The sequence below is a fragment of the Equus caballus genome, chromosome 5 (assembly GCF_041296265.1).
Source record: "Equus caballus isolate H_3958 breed thoroughbred chromosome 5, TB-T2T, whole genome shotgun sequence".
Taxonomy (NCBI): Eukaryota; Metazoa; Chordata; class Mammalia; order Perissodactyla; family Equidae; genus Equus; species Equus caballus.
Window position 1 is genome coordinate 35,803,057 of NC_091688.1, and position 23,615 is coordinate 35,826,671.

The 23,615-nt window shown below is 40.4% G+C and overlaps 1 protein-coding gene across 2 annotated transcripts in view; it reads left to right on the top strand.

Moving 5' to 3' along the window:
* The window catches only part of COPA (COPI coat complex subunit alpha), a 39,541-nt gene that overhangs the window by 2,303 nt on the left and 13,623 nt on the right, over positions 1-23,615 (top strand). For both annotated transcript variants that reach the window (XM_001914729.6, XM_023640888.2), the window contains exons 2-14: positions 968-1,081; positions 1,270-1,343; positions 5,895-5,975; positions 7,461-7,537; positions 8,248-8,357; positions 13,536-13,645; positions 15,050-15,149; positions 15,757-15,892; positions 16,421-16,503; positions 18,610-18,760; positions 19,958-20,024; positions 20,973-21,048; positions 22,983-23,065. In XM_001914729.6, the coding sequence (XP_001914764.3) occupies positions 968-1,081; positions 1,270-1,343; positions 5,895-5,975; positions 7,461-7,537; positions 8,248-8,357; positions 13,536-13,645; positions 15,050-15,149; positions 15,757-15,892; positions 16,421-16,503; positions 18,610-18,760; positions 19,958-20,024; positions 20,973-21,048; positions 22,983-23,065 (1,262 nt within the window). The remainder of the gene's footprint in view (positions 1-967; positions 1,082-1,269; positions 1,344-5,894; positions 5,976-7,460; positions 7,538-8,247; positions 8,358-13,535; positions 13,646-15,049; positions 15,150-15,756; positions 15,893-16,420; positions 16,504-18,609; positions 18,761-19,957; positions 20,025-20,972; positions 21,049-22,982; positions 23,066-23,615) is intronic.

The following is a 23,615-nucleotide window of genomic DNA, read 5'->3' on the forward strand; positions in this document are numbered from 1 at the left end:
TAAACAAGATGAGTCCTATGATTGTTTTAGCTTATTACCCGCAGAGTTTCCAGGCTGCTGTATAGGGAGGCAGGAAGAGCCCTGTGGTCTCACTGAGGAGACAGAGTTTTGAGTTCAGGGAAGCCAAGACAACTAGAGTTTGCTGGGCGAAATACCAGACAAGAGGGAGCTGCACAGAGAACCCTGGATTTCTGTAGGGGATCCTGTCAGGCCTTTGAGTACTAATCTTCACGTGCATCTGAGGAAAAGCCCCAAAGCATGGGAAAGAACCAGTGGAGAGGAGAAGGCAGAAGCATCCCTGGCACTCGCATAGAGCTGGGAATAGCTTGTGTTCCTAGTAGCCAGAATGGAAAGCCCTCCTAATACTACAGAGCATCATATAGAAACCTCAGATGAGTGTTGCCTTAATAGTGGTGCCAAATTAGACCTAAACTAAAGGCTGCTGGAGCCCCACCCTAACAAAACTTAAAAGCAAGCCTCAAAAGATCAACTGATTCGAGTAACCTAACTGCATCCTAAAACAAAGTCCAGCAATATTTAAGGACTATAACAAAAATCGAGCACCTAGGGGCTGGCCCCGTGGCCGAGTGGTTAGTGGTTAAGTTCCCGCGCTCCGCTGCAGGCGGCCCAGTGTTTCGTCGGTTCAGATCCTGGGCGCGGACATGGCACTGCTCATCAAACCACGCTGAGGCAGCATCCCACATGCCACAACTAGAAGGACCCACAACTAAGAATATACAACTATGTACCAGGATGCTTTGGGGAGAAAAAGGAAAAAAATAAAATCTTACCAAAAAAAAAGAAAAAATCCAGCACCTAATAACAAAATTCATAATGTCTGGCATCCAAAGAGTGAATGTATGAACCTTGGATTAACCTAGCTGTTTCTTTTTCTTATCATAATTGATAGGAGGTGACATTATAGACCTTACTTAGCTCATTGAATCATTCTCTGTTTTTTTCCCAGGGCTCAGTTTTCACCCTAAAAGACCTTGGATCCTGACCAGTTTACACAATGGGGTCATCCAGTTATGGGACTATCGGATGTGTACCCTCATCGACAAGTTTGATGAACATGATGGTAAGATAACAGTTTTTAGGAAAAAGTGAAAAGTGATGTAAGTATTTATTGTCTTCCAGAGTAGATTAGACCTTCTTTAGGATCAAAGAATGTGGAAGGGCTAGAACTAAAAAATCCTGAATAAGAATCATGTTAGAGATTAGGAAGCACAGCTGTTTTTAACATATATTGCCTGCCTTCTTCCCCAGGTCCAGTACGAGGCATTGACTTCCATAAGCAGCAGCCACTGTTTGTCTCTGGAGGAGATGACTATAAGATTAAGGTACAGAGGGTCTGTCATGACTGTGAGTAAAGGACAGAGGGATGTGGCATTTGGGAATTCTGGAAGGGACTAAAACCCGGGCTATCTCATTCATATAGAGCTTAGGCTTTTGACAGTGTTGTTCAGAGCACTTATCCAGCAAACATTTATTGAATGCTTATTGTATACCAGACAGTTTTATTTTTTGGGAATTCAAAAATAAATAAGAACTGGTCTCTGTTCTCAAGGAGCTTTTATTCTAATGGAGGAGATAAATATATGCCCAAATAATGGCATATACAGTTTGGTGAGTGATACAGTAGAGAGATAACCAAAGTGAAATAGAGAAGGACAATCCAGGTTCAAAGACAAAAAGGCATGACATAGCTGGATACATTTGAGAAACTCAGATTAGTTTTGTGTGGATAAAATCTGGAGAAAAGATGAGAGAAGGGGCCAAAGAGGAGAAGGGCCAGATCATGGAGTACCTGTTTGCAGTGCTCAGAATTTTGGATGCTATCATACAGACGACAAGGAGCCACTAAAGGGGCTTAAATGGAGAAGTGATATCAGATTCACATATTTTTTTAAAGGATTACTTGGGTGATAGTATAGAGAAAAGATTGGATGAATTGGGTAAGACTGGAAGTAGAGATATTATTTGGAGCCTGTTGTATAAGTCCATCTGAGATGAACAAAGCATAAGCTTAAGCAGTAGCATTCAAAATGGAGAGAAAGATATGGATATGAGAGCTTAAGGAAATGAATCAGTAAGTTTGTTGGGTGGATGTTGGAGGGATGTTAAGGGGAAATAAATGAGGTGATTTTTATTTGTTTATCTCAGGCTTCTAGCTTAGGTCACTAGGTAGAAGGGGTGCCATTAATTAGGAAAGGAAAAACAGCAAGAGTAGGTAACAGTTTTCTGGAGTGGAGGAGGATGGTGTCTTAATCTGTGTTAGTTAGTCTAACAAATACCATAGACTGGGTGGCTTTTAAACAACAGAAATTTATTTCTCACAGTTCTGCAGACTGGAAGTCTAAGAGCAGGGTGCCAGCATGGTCAGGTTCTGGTGAACGCACCCTTCCAGGTTGCAGGCTGCTGACTTCTCGCTTTGTACTCATATGGTAGAAGGGGTGAGAGAGCTCTGTGGGGTGTCCTTTATAAGAACACTAATCCCATTCATGATGCTCTACCCTCATGACCTAAGCACCTTGCAAATGCCCCACCTCCTAATACCATCACATCGGGCATTAGGATTTCAACATGAATTTTGGGCAGGACACAATCGTTCAGTCCGTAGCAGATGGGTAATGAATTCCATCTTGGCTCTGAGGGACAGTCTAGTGGAGATATGTCTGCACTATAGATATATTTGCAAATTGTCATCATGAAGGAGGGAGCCAAAGCAGAAGTAGTAGAAGATATCACTCAAGGATTATGTTGAATGAGAAGATAAACCATTATTTAGAGATCGAGGAAGTAGAGTTAGCATAGGAAAGAGTGATTTGAGAGGTTGGAGATGAACCAAGAGGAGGAAGCAGAAGGCTGTTGGACGCCAAGGAAGGAGAGAATTTTGGCAAGGAGAAAGTGGTCAGAATAAAGTAAAGACCAAGTAACCTTTGGATTGCTTAATTAGGAGGAAATTAGTGATCTTAGCACCTTAATGGGAAGTAAGGAAGCAGAGACAGAATATAGACAATTCTTTGACTGTAATAAAGACAAAAACCAGAGCCAGAGGCTTTGAACCTATTAAAAAAATCAATGTTTTCTCTATTTACTTCCACAAGTTATTTCCTTTAAGTATGTGTATCTAACCAAATCAGTGAAATTTACTTCATAAAAAAGGTTAAAGTCTTGGGGTCAGCCCGGTGGTGCAGTGGTTGAGTCCACATGTTCTGCTTTGGTGGCCTGGGGTCCGCTGGTTCAGCTCCCGGGTGTGGACATGGCACCACTTGGCAAGCCATGCTGTGGTAGGTGTCCCACATAGAAAGTAGAAGATGGGCACGGATGTTAGCTCAGGGCCAGTCTTCCTCAGCAAACAGGAGGATTGGCAGCAGTTAGCTCAGGGCTAATCTTCCTCAAAAAAAAAAAAGGGTAAAGTCTTTTTCAGAAGCTACGTCAGGAAGTTATACAGCAGAACTTAGGTGACAGACAAGAAAACTGACAGCTGCCTGCAGAGAAAAGAGGCATTGGAGTTGTAGGAAGGACAGTTCTTTCTGTTTGCTAGATTTTAGGCACTGCCTCCTGGGGGGGGTGGAAGCTCAAACCACCTGATAGACCTTAAAGCTCGTAAGGATATCACTTCATTGTAATATTTCTAGTGAAGTGTTATTTATGCTCATGACCATTGAATATCGAGAATGGTTAACTCGGGTTCCTTATAATCTGTTTAAGAAAGGAAAGACTGAGTAGCATTTTTAAAAAGGTTTTTTTCTAAAGTCATTAATGTTTTTAAAAAAGAATTATCTTCTGTTTATATGAAATATCCAGATAAGCAAATCAGTAGAGACAGAAAGTAGATTAGTCGTTGCCTGGGGTTGGTGGATTGGGAGGAAATGCTAATTGTCTTAGCCAGCTCATGGGTTTGTATCATGTATGTCATCATGCTGTCGTTTTAACTTACATTTCTCTGCTGAAAGGAGGATTATCTAGAAAAGTCATGTTTATGGACCATCATATTGTTTGCAATATCCATATAAATGTAATATTAGTATAATTCTGATTTACAAAGAGTAAGACAGGAATCCCCAAATGGCCAGAGTCTAAAAACCCTATGAGTCTTTAAAGAGTCACAGTTTTGGAGTTTGGTAGAGGACTATAAAGGAGTCAAGACAGTTTGAAGCTAGAAATATGGAAGTTTAAAACGCTGAACTCTATATAAGGGGAAAAATACTAGTTATAGAATTATGTTTATGGTATGATTTAATTGTGTGAAACTCAGACCCCACTGTGTACATGTATATCTATTTATAGGTGATTTGAAAGATGAAGGAGAAGGTATTAGAATATTTTCACTTTTCGTGTTATTTACCTTTTCTCATTTCTGTACATATGTATTGAGCACCTACTAAGCATTAGCTGCTATAGTAGGTACTAGAGTGTAGTGTGAAGCATGATGGATGAGGAATCTGCCTTTAGGGAGCTTACATTGTTGTTCTTTGTTTTTTTTTTTTTTGCTCAGGAAGATTTACCCTGAGCTAATATCTGTTGCCAATCTTCCTCTTTTTGCTTGAGGAAGATTGCCCTGAGCTAACATCTGTGCTAGTCTTCCTCTATTTTGTATGTGGGTCTCCACCACAGCATGGCCCCTGACAAGTGGTGTCGGTCTGTGCCCAGGAACTGAACCTGGGCCACCAAAGCTGAGCACACCAAACTTAACCACTAGGCAGGGACGGCCCTGGGAGCTTAAATTCTTGTTTGAACAATCATACTAGGGTTGTGTGAGTTTCTTACAGGAAATGGTAATACTTTTTGTAATTTACAAAAGAAAATTTAAATTTTTTTTTTTTTGAGGAAGATTAGCCCTGAGCTAACATCTGCCAATCCTCCTCTTTTTGCTGAGGAAGACTGGCCATGAGCTCACATCTGTGCCCATCTTCCTCCACTTTCTATGTGGGACACCTACCACAGCATGGCTTGCTAAGCGTTGCCATGTCTGCACCCGGGATCCAAACCGGTGAACCCTGGGCCGCCAAAGCAGAACATGCGCACTTAACTGCTGCGCCACCGGACCGGCCCCTAAAATTTTTTAGGTAAAAAGAAAGAATAGTAACAAATTGTCTTGGATAGAGTCTAAACAGGTATTAAATGTTAAAAAAGAATTAAAAAGTCGTTTGACCTCTTATTTTCGCATTTTTCGAGAGGTTTTCTAGATGGGACACGTGAGCTATCTTACATTTATGGTCCTGGTTTTAATGTCTTCTTCAGTTGTGTCCATTGATGCCTCTTGCTTCAGTAGTTGGCTCAACTTCATATCTGAATGTGATGTTTTTCTGCGCAGCTCAGCCTAACTTAGCCATGTAGTGTTTTCCATGGCAATAAGATAAAGTCCATTTGCCTGATAGATGAGTACAAACCGTGAATGTTTGGGCATTGTTTGCTACCAAGTTAAGAGTGTAAGAGAAGATGGTGCCTTATGTTATGCTATTGTTTCCTTTGGAGTCATGGTATCTGCCCTACTTTTTAATCCTGAGCTAAGGTAAAGTGCTAAGGGGTCTGTATTCAAGCTAAGAATGCAACTATGCAGTAGAAAGAAGAGTTTCAAGTTAAGTCCTGGATAAGCAACTTGTCTCATCTTATTAAATAGATGGTTTCTCCCTAAAGAAAAGAAAAATCTTTCCATCGTTTTATCTTCAGTTTTTCCCTAACCTTGCCTTTTTCCCCTCCCCACATGTTGTTTAGCTGACACGTATTTTCATCCTGGGTCTTTTTCCCTCCAACCTTAAACAAGACTCCCTACCTATTTAGAAGTGTGAAAGTATGAGTCCAAACTTGTTTATTGAGAAAGCTGAGCCTTTCAGACGCTCAAGGCCCTTATGTCTTATTCCTTAGTTGGATCTCTTTCTTTGCAGGTTTGGAATTACAAGCTTCGGCGCTGTCTCTTCACATTGCTTGGGCACCTAGACTACATCCGCACCACCTTTTTTCATCATGTAAGTAGCCACGGTGGCTCTAGTTCTAGAGCGTTCTTCAGTTTCCCAGGAGGAATCCTCTGCTTGCTCCTCAAGAACCCATGCTTTCGTAACAGAACTGTTATTGGAGTGGCCCTTTAGGATCTATGTAGTGTTGACTTTTCTGTTTTGTTTCCTTCTACAAGGAAGGACTCAGGGTTATATTGAGTTTAATTTAATTAGATTCACTGGACTCTGTGAGGAAGGCATTGATTCTCTGTCAGGAAAAGTGAAGATTTTATTTCAGGTTTTCTGAGCTAGCAGACAAAAGTTTGCAGGCTAATCCCATGTGGGGCATTATTAAGTAGGTGTGTCTGGAGGAAGGCCAAGGTAAGATGCCATTTTGACGAACTAGTAAATATTTTAAAGCATTAATATTCATACGCTTTTATCCTAGGATTTTAGGGTCTAATAGAGGCTGCTTCCTTAGCCAGGCTTACTACCTTCTTTGATATGTCAGATATCATAATAGACAGATACTGAGTTATACGTTAGAGACTCCTAACCTCTTAAGCTGCTTCCAGCCTGACTGAATCTCTCTATTATTCTATGCTACTAGAATTATCTTGTACTATTCCTTGACTCTCAGTAAACTAGGTCTCTTGAATTAAGTTAGAAGGAATATAATGAAATAAACTAGAATTTCTTGGCTAAGTTTCCTTTTTTAAAATTTAAAAAATTTTGGGATAGAATGGGGTAGAATGATTGCAAAAATTATAACTGAAACATTTGAAAATGATAACCACTCAGGTAGTCTATTTGATGGGGACTCTGTCCCCATCAAAGAGGACTTGCTAAAGACTCTTGCCTAGTACAAGTTGCCATCTAGCTGGAAGGTTGTGGAAAACCTTATTTTCTTTTATTTTTTCAGTTCAATAAATATATGTGTGCCTTGTACTTACTAAGTTCTGTGCTAAATACTGCAGATACAACTGTGAATGAGAAATGCTTTTCTCAACAAGCTTATAGACTCTAGAAGGGCTAAATTGTTTTTATATGTTGCTTTCTGCTTTGGTTACTGAGACTTGGGAACTTTTTGAGACTAAATGGTCTGACAGGGAGAAGTCAGACTATAAAACAATATTCCAATGCTAGAGTTAAAGAGAGAAGATCTTTTCACAGGATCTTAATTTACAAGATTAATTATGCAAGTATAAAGATACACACACACGTGAAAGTAAATGTAAATATTTAATAGTATAATATTATACTTTGAGACTCTATTATGCCTTTGTCTGGCTTCCAGTCTTAAATCTTATAGGTGAAAGTGCCAGTGTTGGGAAAAGCTTGTAGAATGGTGGGGAAGAGAAGACAACTAGCCTGATAAATGAGAAGCAGCAGTACCTCTGCTAATAAAGCTGAGACGTTAGTCAATGGAATGGTCCTTCTAAAGAGAGAAATGGTTACAGGAGCCTGAAGGAACATGTTTGTTTAATGTTCAAACCCTTTGTCTGGAATATCTTTCAGGAATATCCATGGATTCTGAGTGCCTCAGATGATCAGACCATCCGAGTATGGAACTGGCAGTCTAGGACCTGTGTCTGGTAAAGCAGGAGACAAAGGGCTCAAAGAGTCTTCATTCTTTTTAGTTTTTTCATAGTCAGCTTTTCTTCAGAACAATCATCTCTCTTCCCTAATGGGCTATGTGTCCTGATTAACTACTGATTGTATTTGTAAGATGCTTTTACGTACAAAATGATAAATATAAAGGCAATCTCATTAGTAATGTTTAAGCCTGGATTTTCTCATTATTTCTTACCAGGGAAAGGAGGTCACATAGCTAGGCTTTTAGAACAAAACTTTTAGCTAGGTTTTAGTTCTGTTTCCATGAAACCTGAATCAAGGTCTAGACCTCTGTCCTGCTTTGTGTTTGGGTCTAGAGCTTTCCATGAAGATGTAAGGATCATTTATAATGATGCCCTTTAAGAGGAATACCCCACTAAAATCTAATAGATAGTTTCCAGTATGAATTACTAAAATTCCATTTATTTTGATATTTTAATATCTTTAATCTGAGAGGAGAGTTGTGCAATCTCAGTTCTCCTGAAATTAGTAATATTTAAATACTAAAGCATTAGAATCAAGAAGAGAGCTCTTGTTAAAACAGCTGAGCTTGTTAGGATAACTTGCCTTTGCCTTCAAAAAAGTATAATTGCATCTGCATCTGTTGAATGTGGAGAATGGTATTTAGCCTGTAGGAGTCTGTTGATTCCTGCCTCTAATTTGGTATTTTCTTTCTTTTCTCTTCTTGCAGTGTATTAACGGGGCACAACCATTATGTAATGTGTGCTCAGTTCCACCCCTCAGAAGACCTGGTTGTATCAGCCAGCCTGGACCAGACTGTGCGCGTTTGGGATATTTCTGGTGAGCTGCCCAAGTTCAGGGGACAACTTAGTCATGTCTGGCGCAAAACTGCAATTGCTTAAAATAGTGAATATAGTTGGCCTAGAACAGGAGAATTTAGACTATTCTGTTCTCATATAATAGGGTTTCTGGGGTATTAAATCTGCTTTGATGGTTTTTCATCTTGGGTTAGTCCCTAAGAAAAGTAATTGCTCTAGAAAATTCATGTAATTTGAAGAAAATTTCACTTTTTAGTTAGATCAGTTTTTAGTTAAAATCTATATACTATTGGGAGTATTTGATTAAGAATCAAGCTTTTCACTAAAATTTGAAAAATCACATCTTTGACAGAAACGAATTTTGAGAATAGATTAGCACAGGGAAACAGGACTCTTGGATCCTATGGCCTCATTTAGAAATAGGAAAATCTGTCTATTGTATTTCTCCTAGTGTAAGCAGCATAGAGAGTAGGAGAGGGATTTTTATGTCCAGAATACCTTTTTTTTTGAAAGATTGGCACCTGAGCTAACATCTGTTGCTGGTCTTTTTTTCTTCTTCTTCTCTCCAAAGCTCCCCAGTACATAGTTGTGTATTCTAGCTGTAGGTCCTTCTGGCTGTGCTATGTGGGACACCGCTTCAGCATGGCCTGATGAGCAGTGCCATGTCCACACCTAGGATCCAAACCGGCAAAACCCGGGGCCGCCAAAATGGAGTGCGCAAACTTAGCCACTCGGCCACGAGGCCAGCCGCCAGAATACTTTTTAATGGGCAGACTTCTAGAACCAGAAGTTAAAATAACTTGTAGATTTTGGATAGTTGGGATAATCCCTCCTTTCAGTTTATATATCTTGATTTTTCAATAAGGATTTAAATCTTTAGTGCTGTATAGGGGAGATGTGAGGAGTTGCTAAGCAGAGAATTTAAATGCAGAGAAAGGACTGTACCTATGAGATGTACATGCTGGATAGATGGAAGTGCTTTGTTGAGAGTTGGAATAGGTACCTGGAACTTTAAATGCTGTGGTTCTCTGCCCAGTTAAATTTACTTATCACTTGCTGAATTGTCTCTTTCTATTTGTTGTTGCCTTAGAAATTCTTGGAGTTTGGGTTCTCTGAAGGGTCAGCGGCTAGACTACAAAACACTGTTTTCATTCTATAAAAGGAGGGGCCTCTCGTAGGTCCTTGCCTGGTTCTTTGTGGTAATAAGAGTCACCCTTCTGCATTGTATTGCTGAGGCGATAACTTTTCCCAACACCTCTGTGACATGTGGGCTGGGGCAGTATGGTACTTGCTGTACCATTCATGAACAGCAAGTTGAAAATTTGGGATCCTGGGTGCAGCATTTTGAATGTTGTAATAGCGGTTAAGATTCATCTAGCAAGAAACAAGCCAAGGGGAAGATGAGGACAGTTGGAGAGTAGAACCTATAGATTGTGCTGTCTTTGCAGTTTTCGAAAGTTCAGAATTAGGAGGGAACAGTATAAACAAGACTGTATTGGAGATAAGGTTGCTGTACTCTCTTTGCTAGGGCTTTTGCCATTGCAGTTTTTCGTCAGACTGGCTAGGCTTTTTAAGTACACCCAGATGTGACCAGCTGTGCCAACAGGAGGGGTTAGGCACAGGCTCTGTGAGCCTGTGCCCTGTCCTCACCGTTAGTACCAGGGAGCTTATTATTCACTCTCGCAGTAACCTAACTGTGGCTTTCCTCAGTTTTTCACTGTGTGCACATTCAAAGCACCCTCTCTGTCTCAGGATATAGGAGCCTGGTGGGGTTGGGTCCCAGCTCATCCTGTTCCAGCTGATCAGGAACAGTTATTTAGAATAGCCTTTCCCAATTGGGGTTCTGTGAGAGAATTAAGGCTACTCAAATACTTTGAGTAAATATTTTCTCAGTTTTTCTAAGCACGGTATACAGGTAATGCCGTTCTAGATCACAGAGAAGTTAATTTGTTAACATGCATAAAATGATGCTTTGGCTATTGGGGCTTAATTCTTTCCTAGAGCACCAGGTTGAGAAGGGCCTTATACTGCTCCAACCTTAAGAATACTGTTTATGCCACCTGATGCTAGCACCTCGGGTTCCCTGTGGCCTAGCTAAAGCAATTTGGGGCAGTTAGAAGGATGGATTCTCACCGGTGATCATGAGATGTCCAAGGCAAGCAAGCCTTTTCTTCACTTTTATAGAAGGAGAACAGTTTTGCTTCAGAATTAAGGCCCTAAATCAGAAGAGAGGGAGAGAGTGTGACTCCAGTTGGGGTTTATGCTTTTTCTTGAATGTGTAAAGTGCATGGATTACTATATAATAACATTGCAATTGCTATATGTACTATGTGTGATATTGAATGTTTTGTGCTAATTTGCTGTGCTAATGTTAATGCTCTCTTTGACATTTCTAAGTGTTTTTCTTTATTCGACATCTCTCTTGACTTCCAATAACCCCTTAACCAGAGTGGAAGGAGATGCTTTGGTATTTAACCAAGTGGAAGGAGCTTTTGTGTTAGACTTTGCATTCTTTCTTTTTCTAGAAATCAGCATACTCTTTTAAGTTGGGTTATTTTTGCCTGGATTCAAATAAGTCTGAACACAGGAAGAGGAATTAGCTTTCAAGTCTGTTGGGGACCAGAGCTAATATTTCCAAGAGGGAAAAAGTTAGTTCTGAGCCAGACAATGAATATCCTCAAATTTAGAGGACTGATGAAAATTAGAATTTTTCTGAGTGTCTCCCTTTGAAAGGGCACACTCTGAGTTAGGTAAGCAATGAGAAAACAGAGATCTTTGAAGGAAGATCTGTCTTCTTGAAATGTCTCCCACGAGGATTAAGCCCCACAGGGCTTAGTTTAACCTGAATCTTTTGTGTTAGCCTGGCAAAAAATATGTGATTAGAAGGGAATATATTTACAACCTAGATGTAGAAGATAGATTACTTTTTTAGCTTGAGCTTACAAGTGAACTGACGGTTAAATTATTTTAATGTGCTTACACCTTTGCATGTCAAGCTCATGTAATTCAGGCTTAATCTTTGAAATGACTACTAAAAAAGTATTAATTTGCTGCCAAATCCTGTCTTCATCCCTCTTTTTACTACTTCCCCTGGTCCCCATTGGGAAGCGTGTGTCAAACTGGTCCATTCTGAGAGTGTCCTCCTCTCCCTCTGGATTTGAGTAGCTGCTGTAGAAATTTTCCATCTGTCGTTCAGTCCTAGAGAGTGGCTTGTCGAAGGCTCAGATATTTCTTCTCTAAGTATCTTTTCACTGCCTGTCACTATTCATCTGTCTGTTTTTGACCTTCCCCTTTTTCTGGATCATTACAAGCAAGCACAACAAAGGCTTCCATTCTGTCATACAGCTTTCCTTTTAATGTGTTTGTTGAAGCTTATTGGAGGTGAAGTTCCTCACAGCTGTCTTTGTATCTTTCTTTGAATCTGTTTCATACACCAGACTCATTAGAAAAAGTTGACAGATCCTATTAAACGGACAAGTGAAATAAGTGAAAGGAGGCATCTCTATGATAATGTATTTATGAAGCCTTGGGAGAGTGTATTTTTTTTTAAAAAAAGCATTGGCTTTATTTCTCTCTACCTATTGGCTAAATGCTCATCTTGGACAGGGGACAAGATAATTAAAACTCTTTGTGTCCTTTTAAGCACTTGCTTCTCTGATGCTGATGTTTAGGTGCCACTATAATATAAAAGGGATATTGTAATTTTATAACAATGAAGATAAATACGATCATTAAATTTAAATTTTTGTCTTTTCCTGCAGATGCTAAAATTTGGGCTTAAAACTACTTAGATTTGGGGCCAGCCCTGTGGCTGAGAGCAGTTAAGTTCGCGTGCTCCGCTTCAGCGGCCCAGGGTTTCGCTGGTTCGGATCGTGGGCGCAGACCTGGCACCGCTCATCAGGCCATGTTGAGGCAGCATCCCACATACCACAACTAGAAGGACCCACAACTAAAAATATACAACTATGTACCAGGGGGCTTTGGGGAGAAAAAGGAAAAATAAAATCTTGAAGTCACTATGTTTAAAAAAAAAAAAAAACTACTTAGGTTTTATTTTCAATGATAGTTTTTATTTCCCCCCATTATAGATATTTGTGTTTTATTTTACAAGTGCCAGGGGGTTTTGTCTTCCTCTTTTCTCCAAAATACTTCAAAAGATAGGATTTTAGTTCCAATTCTATTTTCTCATCTATGAGCCGGTATAATTATACCTGCTCGCCTGTCTCAAAAGGTTATTATCTGTATCAAATTACATAACATGTTAGAGCGCTTTGAAAACCACAAAGTGCTTTTCAATGTAAGATAGTAGTATTGTTATCATAATTTCGGTTCTGGCTATAGCACAAATAATCAGCTTTTAAAGATGTAGTAGAGCCGTAACTGTGGGTCCTATACAAATAAGACTCTTCTTATCGTGGTGTCTTTTTTCCATTGTTTTCCTCCTGGTGAAACTAGCCTCCAGAACTTTTAATCACAAAATACATATATTCAGATCTGTAACTAGCCTTTTAAGCAAGAGCTTAAAAGGACATGACAGTTTAATTTTTTGTCCCCCACCCAAGGGTCGAGTGAAAGATATGAATACATTTTTTGCATAGTTTTTAGTTTTACAGTATCTTCCACCAAATAGCTGTTTTTATATTTAATAGGTCTAGTTTCCTTAACTTCTTTGGAAGTTCCTTATGAGTTGCCTAAAAGCTCCCAGACAGAAACAGTGAACTGTGGCCTCCCCAAATGGCTTTTCTTTTAAAATTTTTTGCGACGGTGGAAGAAAAGTTGCCATAGATTTCATAAAGTTGACAGTGGAAATTGAATGTTTACCATTTGAGACCACATTTCAAGACTTTGAAGAATGGAAATGGGCATTAGCTCATGTAGACAGCTCTTGAGGTGAGGTTTGCGGAAGAAGTAGTTAGCTGTGTCAGAAGTTTGGATTGTCCTTCTTTAGAAAGAAATCCCAGTAGTGGGTCTGTTAAGTATTAAGGGTGGAGAAGATAGTGAAAGTACTTCAATATTTTGAACATTTTTAGAAAGAAATAGGAGCTCTTGAGTTTCTCTTCTTTTTTCAGTCTCTCTAAATTTCTTTTTCCCTTTTTCTTTAACGTTAGTCTATCATGGTACCTTTTGCTGCTCCTGTTACTGGGCTCTTTTTGGTAACGTTATGTTTGCATCTTTCATCCCACTCCTTACCCGTTCAAAGGTCTAAGGAAAAAAAACTTGTCCCCTGGTGCAGTGGAGTCGGATGTGAGAGGAATAACTGGGGTTGATCTGTTTGGAACTACAGACGCAGTGGTGAAGCATGTTTTGGAGGTATTTATCTCTACAGCCAGTGGCTGGATATGTTGTCTCTCCAGGGGAACTGACAATATGCCATTCATTTATTCATTCCTTCAGCAAAGATTTATGCAGTGCTTATTAAGTGCCAGGCACTGTTTGAGGCACTAGGAAATAGAATAGTGAGTGAGCCAACAGAAAAATGAAGCTTATATGCCCCCTAAGGGGGAGTCATGTTGCCTTGTAAACTCAGTGGGGAGAGAGGGAGAAAGCAGGCGTAGACTCCATCACCATCCTAAAGCAGAGCCCATTCTCAAGCCTTTCGCAGTGATATAGGGATGGGATGGTTAATCGGTTATTGAGAACCAACCCCTGTGTAAGTAACTTGCATCTATGGTGGAAAAATAGAAAAGCGTAAGGGAAAGAACTAGTTTTTAAGAATATCTAATTTAATCCTCACAGCTGTCCATTCTAGTAGATATTTTAAACCTCATTTTGTAGATGAAAAAACTGAGATTTAGAGAAATTAAGCAATTTACCAAAGTCTACATGTATCTAGTAAATGGAAGAACTAGGCTTTCAACTTGGATCTGTCTGACTGCAAAATCCAGGTACATTTCATTATAGCATGATACCTCTCAAAAATACTGCTAATTTGAAATTGCCTCATCTATGATTCTTTTACAGTACAGAATACAACTATATGAAAAAGGTATAAGGTATTTTAAAATCAGCAGTTTTTAAGATTTTTGGTCTGAGGACCTCTTTATACTCTTAAAACTTATTGAGGACCCCAAAGAGTTTTTGTTTATGTGGGTTATATCTGTCAGTTCTTACCATGTTTGAAATTAAAACTGAGAATTTTTTAAGATATGAAATATGTAAGGACACATTCCATTAGCCATCAAAGCAATGATATCATCACATGTCATGTAGCCTCTGGAAAACTCTACACCCATGAGAGAATAAGAGTGAAAAAGGCAAATAATGTCTTAGTATTATTATGAAAATAGTTTTTGACCTTGCATGTTTCCTAGAAGGATCTTGGGGATCATCCAAGAGTTTCATGACCACGCTTTGAGAATTCCTTCATTAAGTTATAATATTGGTCTTTATTCTTGAGATGTTAATAATTAATTGGGGAAATAAGATATAAGTAGAAAAGTGACAAGACAAGGCAATATATCCCAAATGTAAATGAAGCTGGATTTGGGAGTAGAAAAATTGGGGAATTCCCATGAGAATTTAGGGGTAATACTGGATAAATTGACATGGTAATGCTCATGTTCAAATGTTAGAGCAGCATAGTCCCTTGGGTCTTTTCACGTGAAGAGTAAAAATTAGAGACGTCTTTTATAACCACCAGCATAGTCCATTGGTTTGCTTTGAGTAGAGGATATAAAGCCGTTTTAGAAGAACCGCTTATTTTTTTTTCCATAGGGTCATGATCGTGGAGTAAACTGGGCTGCCTTCCATCCCACTATGCCCCTTATTGTATCTGGGGCCGATGACCGTCAAGTGAAGATCTGGCGCATGAATGGTGAGTCAACCAGTGACAGTATCACCATATCATGTCTAAAAAATTGACTGCTGGCCAGCAAGGTGAAGAAGCCAGGTTTGGACTCAGTGACCCATCTTCCTACCTTTGTTGGTTGTCTTATGCTAATCCTGAGAGCATGAAAATTGCCTCATTCCCTTTTTTCCTGTGATGGCATCCTGATTTTGAACAGTATGAACATAGTTAAGAGTAATAATTCATTCATTCAACAAATATTTATTGAGAACCTACTTTGTATTAACCATTGTCCAAGGCTCTGGAGATACAATAGTGACTAAACCAGATAAAACTTCTGTCCTGTGGACCTTAGGTTTATTCTATATGGCAGCTAGTGACAAATAAAGCAGGATAAGGGATAAAGAGTGGTGGAGAAGAGGTGCTGTAATTGATAGGAGGGTCAGAATGAAAGAACAAAGTAATATGTAAAGATTCAGAGGCTTAAATGAAGAAAATTGCCCAATTAGAAAAAAGTTGCTAACTTAGCATTATGTAATAGTACCTAGCATTTGGTTAGAGTATGTCATAATTCCAAATCCCAAACTTATAGTAGTAGGGGGTTGTGATGACCTAATTCTTTTTTGTCCTTCAGAATCAAAGGCATGGGAGGTTGATACCTGTCGGGGCCATTATAACAATGTGTCTTGTGCTGTCTTCCACCCTCGCCAAGAGTTGATCCTCAGCAATTCTGAGGACAAGAGTATCCGAGTCTGGGATATGTCTAAGCGGTAAGGAAGTTTCAGTGTTGTGTGACCAAACCCAAGGGAAAGCCCCTTTCTCTCTCTTTCTCTCTTTTTAAAACTTAGATTAGAACACTTCTGTTTGTTTCTCATTGTCTTCAGCATGTAGAAAAGACAAATCATATATTATGAAAACTTGAAGGCACCTAGAGATCAGCTAACAATTACAAATTTTCCATCAAATAGAAATCTCCATGTGTATTCTTTTTCTCCTCTAAATGTAAGCATGTTCTTCTGTAGCTAGATAAATAAGAAATATGAAATGAAAGTAGTATAGTAGAAAATTATGATGAATGGGAGGAATTGAAATATCAAAATAATAGAGTCAGGTTGAAGTTTTCTCTTTCTGTTCCCCGGTGTAGAATTTATCATGACTACCTTTTACTTAGGATATACAGTTTACAGTCCTTGATTTAATTTTTTAATCAGCTTACCACACAATACTCTTGTATGTGATGGGCTGAAAATTCCTCAGAAATTAATATTTTTTTGTGTGTGTACCTTTTGCTTTCCTAGGACTGGGGTTCAGACCTTCCGCAGGGACCATGATCGTTTCTGGGTCCTAGCTGCCCACCCCAACCTTAACCTCTTTGCAGCAGGTAAGGGCCATTTCTTCTTTCTTTTTCCTTGTTTTGGTTCGAAGTTTATAAGACTTGAGAGTGATTCTCCATTAACTTTGTCTCCGGTAAATGTATGGTAAGATGACAAGGAGAAATAGAATTCTCAGAGCCAGGTGGTTGAAGCTTTTCTCTCTCTCTCTCTCTTTTTTTTTTTTTTTTAAAGATTGGCACCTGAGCTAACAACTGTTGCCAATCTTCTTTTGTTTTTTTCTGGTTTTTTCCCCCAAATCTCCCCAGTACATAGTTGTATATTTTACTTGAGGGTCCTTCTGGTTGTCGCATATGGGACACTGCCTCAGCGTGGCCTGACGAGTAGTGCCAATGTCCACGTCCAGGATCTGAACCAGTGAAACCGTGGACTGCCGAAGCAGAGCACGTGAACTTAACCGCTTGGCCATGGGGCCAGCCCCTGCTTTTCTCATTTTATTTCCTCTTACCTTTTTTTTTTTTAAAGATTTTATTTTTCCTTTTTCTCCCCAAAGCCCACCGGTACATAGTTGTATATTTTTAGTTGTGGGTCCTTCAAGTTGTGGCATGTGGGATGCCACCTCAGCATGGCCTGATGAGCAGTACCATGTGCGTGCCCAGGATTCGAACTGGCGAAACCCTGGGCCACTGAAACAGAGCACGCGAACTTAACCACTCAGCCACAGGCCCTTCCTCTTACCTTCTTGGAGTAGAATTCTTTTAGTGTTTTCTCCACCAAGATCCGTTTAGCACTAAAGCCCATTCTCTGATTAGTTCCTAGGAGACATAAGAGGCTAATACTAGACAATTGCAGTTCTCAGACTGAGGAGCTAGAAGCTGAGTTTTATTCTTTCATTTAGCACATACAAACTGAATGTTAGGCCCTAGTCTGGGTGCTGATGTTATAGCAGTGTGTAAAACAGTGTCCCTGACTTTATGGAAGTTCTATTTGTAGTATTTGTATTTACTATAAAACAGTAAACATTTAAAACAATGTATGGTGAGAAATGCTTTGAAGAAGAGTTAAGCAAAAGTAAGGGAGAAAGAGAGGGATGAGTGTGGGGTCGGCTACTTTGTAGCAAGTGTTTAGGAAAGTGAAGGGGAATGACAAATGCGTTGTCAGTGGGAAGAGCAAATGCAAAGACTGTGATATGAGAGATGCTTAGCACGTTTGAGGAACGTCAAAGAGGCCAGTAGGAGCATAGTGAGTAAAGAGGCTAAGTAATAGGAGGTAAGAGCAGGCCAAATTCTACATTGCCTTGTAGGCTATGGTTAGAATTTAAGATTTTATTCTGAATGAGTGGAAAGCCATTGGAAGGTGTTGCCTAGGGAAGTGACATGATCTGGTTTATGCGTGGAGAGCAGAGTAGGAGGACAAAGATTGAAGGTTTCTCTAAGAGATGAAAGATGCTAGTAGGGAAAAAAGCCAAACATTTTTTAAAAATAGAACCAGAGGGGCTGGCCCCGTGGCCGAGTGGTTAAGTTCGCGCACTCTGCTGCAGGTGGCCCAGTGTTTCGTTGGTTCGAATCCTGGGCGCGGACATGGCACTGCTCATCAAGCCACGCTGAGGCAGCGTCCCACATGCCACAACTAGAAGGATCCACAGCGAAGAATATACAATTATGTACAGGGGGGCTTTAGGGAGAAAAGGAAAAAAAAATAAAATCTTAACCAAAAAAAAAAAAATAGAACCAGAAAGACTTTTTAAACTAGCATCCGTTTGTTCAGCAGCTACTTTTATGTTCTTATAAGCTAAAGATTGTGGAAGGATGGAAATTACTGTAATTTCTGCCTTCTCGGAGCTCTTGGTAGAGTGGAGGTGATAGACCTAAACAATGCAGTGCAAGATGGTAAGTACTATAACAGAGGTTTGTATAAAGCATTAGCAGAACACAGAGGAGCATGTCTAAATGTGGTAGTGTGACAGAGTATTAGGAAAGGATTCACAGAAATTTATTTGAATAAAGATTCCAAGAATTGTGAGAATTTAAGCAAATAAAGGATGCATTTAGTTGCCTGCTTGGTTTTTGGCATACATATACAATCCTCATCCTTGTGTATGCAGCTTTCTTTCTTGCCTGCAGCTGATTCTTTCTCCTCTTCTCCCTGTGCCCCAGGCCATGATGGTGGCATGATTGTGTTTAAACTGGAACGGGAACGGCCAGCCTATGCTGTTCATGGCAATATGCTGCATTATGTCAAGGACCGATTCTTACGTCAGTTGGATTTCAACAGCTCCAAAGATGTGGCTGTGATGCAGTTGCGGAGGTAAATCAGACTTGTTTCTTCTCTCCAAACCCTCACTTGTCACCATGATACAATACCCACAAACTGGACTCTGTTCTTTTAATGGTATTTTGGATCTCATCTGCCTGTCACAGATGGAATCCCTATTGGCTGAAGCTGCTGAGTTTAATCCCTAGGAGTATGGTGAGCAAAGAGGTGGCCGTGAGGACAATGGGAGTTCCCCTGTTGAGAATGCTAGTGATCCTGTGGAGAGGAAATTATACTGCCACAGTTTACCAGGTCTCTTGCAAACCAGAGAAAGTTTCGTGGTAGAGAGTAGCCAAACATGGTGACAGGCCTTTTTCCCTTTATTCGGTATTTTTGTAGCTCTTCTTTGCTTTCCAGCAAAATGCACACGACTCTAAACCAAAATATATGTCTCTGGAAACTCTTAACTCTGAAGATATCATAACCTCTGGGATGCCTGGCAAAAGGAACTGTCCTCTTGGAAAGCCAGCTGCATCAGCATGCTGAAACATTCATGGTGGCAAACTTTGGCATGAGGGTTTGATAACCACCCTCCAGCATCACTACAGTAAAAAGATGGGTTTATGTGAACACTCTAAGGGACAGGAGAAATTAGCCAGAGACAAATCACATCATGTTACTCTGTGGTGTCCACTGCAAATATGTGTAGGAATTTGTACCCAAGAAGAACCAGTTCCATTCGTTACAGTGAATCCTAACCCTACCTACTGTTGAATAATTTGACTTGTACTAGGGTTTGCTTTTTTAAAACTCCTCAAAGCTAGATAGGGAAGTCCCTAAGCATTAAAGGAGAATAGATACAATATTTTTTTTTTTGAGGAAGATTAGCCCTGAGCTAACATCTGCCACCAATCCTCCTCTTTTTGCTGGGGAAGACTGGCCCTGAGCTAACATCCACGCCATTCTTCCTCTACTTTATATGTGGGATGCCTGCCACAGCATGGCTTGCCAAGCAGTGCCATGTCCACACCCGGGATCCGAATCAGCCAACCCCGGGCTGCCGAAGCGGAACGTGTTCACTTAACCACTGCACCACTGGGCTGGCCCCTACAATATTTTTTTTTTATTCTTGACTATAAAAGTGGTGAGTATATGTGTAAAGACTGGATAAGTAGGAGGTATAGGAGGAATTCCTTTCTTCTAGCCTTACACCTCTTCCCTATTTTCCCTTTTTTCTATGGATATCTCTAGTGGTTCCAAGTTTCCAGTGTTCAATATGTCGTACAATCCAGCAGAAAATGCCGTCCTACTGTGTACGGTAAGTAATCCGTGGAGTCCTCCTAGGATCTCCCTGCTTCCCATAGGTCTCTTTTTCATGCCCTTTGTGAATCTCTGATGGCTTCTTAGAAGCTATTGAGTGGTCGTTTTGAGAGAGCTAACACAGTAATCAGAGGCTGAAACCAGGTGGACTTCAGTTGTCATAACCATGTTAAGGGTTTGTGGACTTACGTCTTTCATAAGGCTAACAACTTCTAAACTTAATGAGCATCAAGATGAATGACCCAGATCACTAAAAGTAATTTGAGAGTTTAGGACTATATTCTATGGAAAGGATCCCTTATGTTGATCCCTCCATTTTGGGTGAAAACAGTAGAGCTGGTTTTGAGTGTGGTTCCTTTCAGTGGTGTTGCCTTCGGGGTCATAAAGTAGCCCTCCTCATTTCTTGCCATACAATTTGAGGGGAAAGAAAAGAAATGATATTTTAACTTTAGTGCCCTGTTTTCCAAGTTAAAAATAATGAAAACCTGTCTTTCCCCATATGACTTCTAGTGTCTTATCCTGGTCCTTCTTCAGTATCTTAATAGTCTTTTCTCCTGGCAATTTTCTTTAATGTCTTTTCTTTGATGTCTTTTTTTTTCCCCCCTTCAAACAGACTTTTAAGTTGATGAGTATACTCAGGTGGAGCACCAGAATATTAGGGTCATAGTCTGTTAATTTGTGGAACAGAGAGCAATCCTTGCTTTCATTCAAATCATTTCTGCATCTTTGGAGGATGAAAAAAATAAAGTGACATGAATGCTGAGTTCTTTAGCCACCAGCCCCACAGTTTTTAGCTGTAGAAATATTCAAATGACCTCCAGGTGAAGGGTGAGAAAAGTATAGTTTCAGATTGTTGTCTGTGCAATGGGACTATTTTCTCTGTCAGAATAAACTGCTGTCTTGGATTTCTCTCACTAACAATTTAATTTGTCCCTTTCCTCTACAGAGAGCCAGCAATTTAGAGAATAGTACCTATGACCTGTACACCATCCCCAAGGATGCTGACTCCCAGAATCCTGATGGTAGGCGTTCTCTTTGTCTACCCGACTCTGCTTCTAGCTCTCCTCACCCACATCATCACTCCTCTTCGAGTTTTTCACATTCCATCCCCAGGCCGTAGCCACATCACTCATGTCTCTTGGCAGGTGCTGCTGACAATTGCATCAGAGACGACCATGGTGTGAAATATTCATGTTCCTCCTCCATTTTATTACTCCAGCTAGATATATATATTTTATAATTTGGTTATTAGAAACTCTCCATTTTCTCTTTCAGCACAGCATGTTGTCCTAGTTTATTGTCAGCTGATATGACTTTCACCCTGGTAGTTTCATTTATTTAAAAATGTGGTTCCAATCTTGCACTGTCTCATCCTGGGACTAGGAATTTATGCTCTCCCATCCACATCCAGATTCGATTTGCTTCCTTTTTGCATGTCAAAAAGATGAGGCTGCTAACAGCCCCACACCCTGCCAGGGATCCCAGGATCCAGCTGAGACCCCTGCCTACCTCTTCCATCACCACCATCCCTTCTTGATGTCTTTACTACTGGAATTTGCTGACAGAACATTTTCAGAATAGATTTGAGTCTTGCTTATGCTCCTTCCAGTTCACTTCCTCCAGTTGCTTTATAGGTCAGAAGTTTATTCCTTGGGTCCCCACTCTTATCAGCATTCTTGCATATTTTAGACTCCACTGACAAATTCTGAGAAATATTTTGCTAGCTCTGTCCCTATTGCAGGTATCACTGTGTCGTTATTGCTGCTAATACGATTGACTCTCTTTTGAATGTGATCATGGGAAGAAGAAAGAAAATCTATATGGCTTTGGTATCCATAAATTGAGTTGCCCCTATAAATTAATCAGTTAAGTCATTTCTGAACAAATTTTTTGATTTGTTCCCTCTCTGCCCACCCCCTTGCTTTTTTTCCCCATCTGTTTACAATTAATAGAGTTTAAAATAGCTTAGTTTTGTTTTATTACCACTTTTATTTTCTCTTCTTCATCTTTTAAGGTAGGTAATACTTAGTAAAGGAGTAAAGCTGCAGCCTAGTGATGGGCAGCAGAGAGGAGGAGGAAGAGAAGAGAGCAAGAGGTTGAATAGCATGGCTCCCCAGTCCCTGGAAAATGGGAGTGTTGCTTGTGATAAGAATTAGCTTTCTAAATTGCCTGTCACTCCTAGGTGCCAGAGAAGTACAAAGCAAGGCTGACCAGCACGTTCTGTCCAGTTTTCTGCTGACACTAATAGATAAAAGAGTATTTCAGTACATCCTTCTGTGTATCCCCCTTGAAGTTTCCCAGAGAGTGGAGCCCATTCTGAATTCTTCCCAGCTAGTGAAATGTTTGGGAACTGAGGAACATTTTGTAACTTTCTTCGGGGTAATAAGAATGATTTATTGATATTTACGGAGCAACAGCTTGGTGCTAAATACTGCCCAGTATAGAGCTCGCCTGTCAAAATTTAGTTGGAAGCACTTTGCCCCACCCTGCTCTAAGAGGAGGTCTGCATTTGCATGTTAAAAGCAGCAGAGCAGCTGCGTCCTGGGGAGGGGGCTCTGTCTCCACTCCAGCTTGTTGAGGTAGGAGGTCCAATGACACTGACAGGCTGCTTGCAGTGTGCCACAGCTTGGCCAGTGAGGCCCTGCTCGTTAGCTTGATGGAGTACGCTGTCTCCCATGATGGGCGGTCCTTCTGCCAGTACATGGTGTTGGCTGAAATGCAGCCACTTGGCCTGGAGAACAGAGGCTTGGCAGGGGTGGAAGTTGGGAGTTTGGAGGGGACTGATGGGGAAAAGTCACTAACAATAGCCTCAGATTATGGCTGAATTAGTTAGGAAGCAGCTGAACTTGCAAAGCCAACATGGAAGCCAGCAAGACTGGCAGCTCCATGGCACCTGGCTTTGTCACCTGCCAGTGGCTCACCACATGCTTCCGCCCTTTGATTTTGTTTTTCTCAGCTCCTGAAGGGAAACGGTCCTCAGGCCTGACAGCCGTTTGGGTTGCTCGAAATCGATTTGCTGTCTTAGATCGGATGCATTCGGTGAGTTAATACTAAAGGGGATGCTAATTTGGGGAATGTGATGGCAGTGGCCTGTGTATTGCAGAATAAAGAACATTTTTATTCCTTATTCTCCCCTGAGCATTAATGATCATGTCTCACTTCTACCTCTATCCGTAGTCACACCTAAGGAAAAAAGGCCTTAAAATTGATTTGATTGGGTCGATGATCACTGTGGATCTGGGCTTAAGAATCAAGCCAAAGTTACTCTTGACAACACAGGAGCCAAAAAAAGCATCAAATTTGAAATAGGTGGGCTGGATGAGTAGATCCTCCTCCTTATCCTACTATCCTCATTTGTGCTTCAAGTGTAATAGGTGCTAAACAAGATAAGCAAAGCTCTCAAAATATTTAACAAGATTTGAGCCCCAGAAAGTGCTGGTCTTTCTCTCTGGTTGATCGAGGAATTCAGACTTTAGTTGGACTTCTCAGGATATTTCAATTGGAAAAAAAAACAAAAAAAGAGCTATCAAGGCCCTTGGAGAGGAGAGGATCTTGGCTGGAAAGGTCGTCTGGGAGTGGTGATTGACCC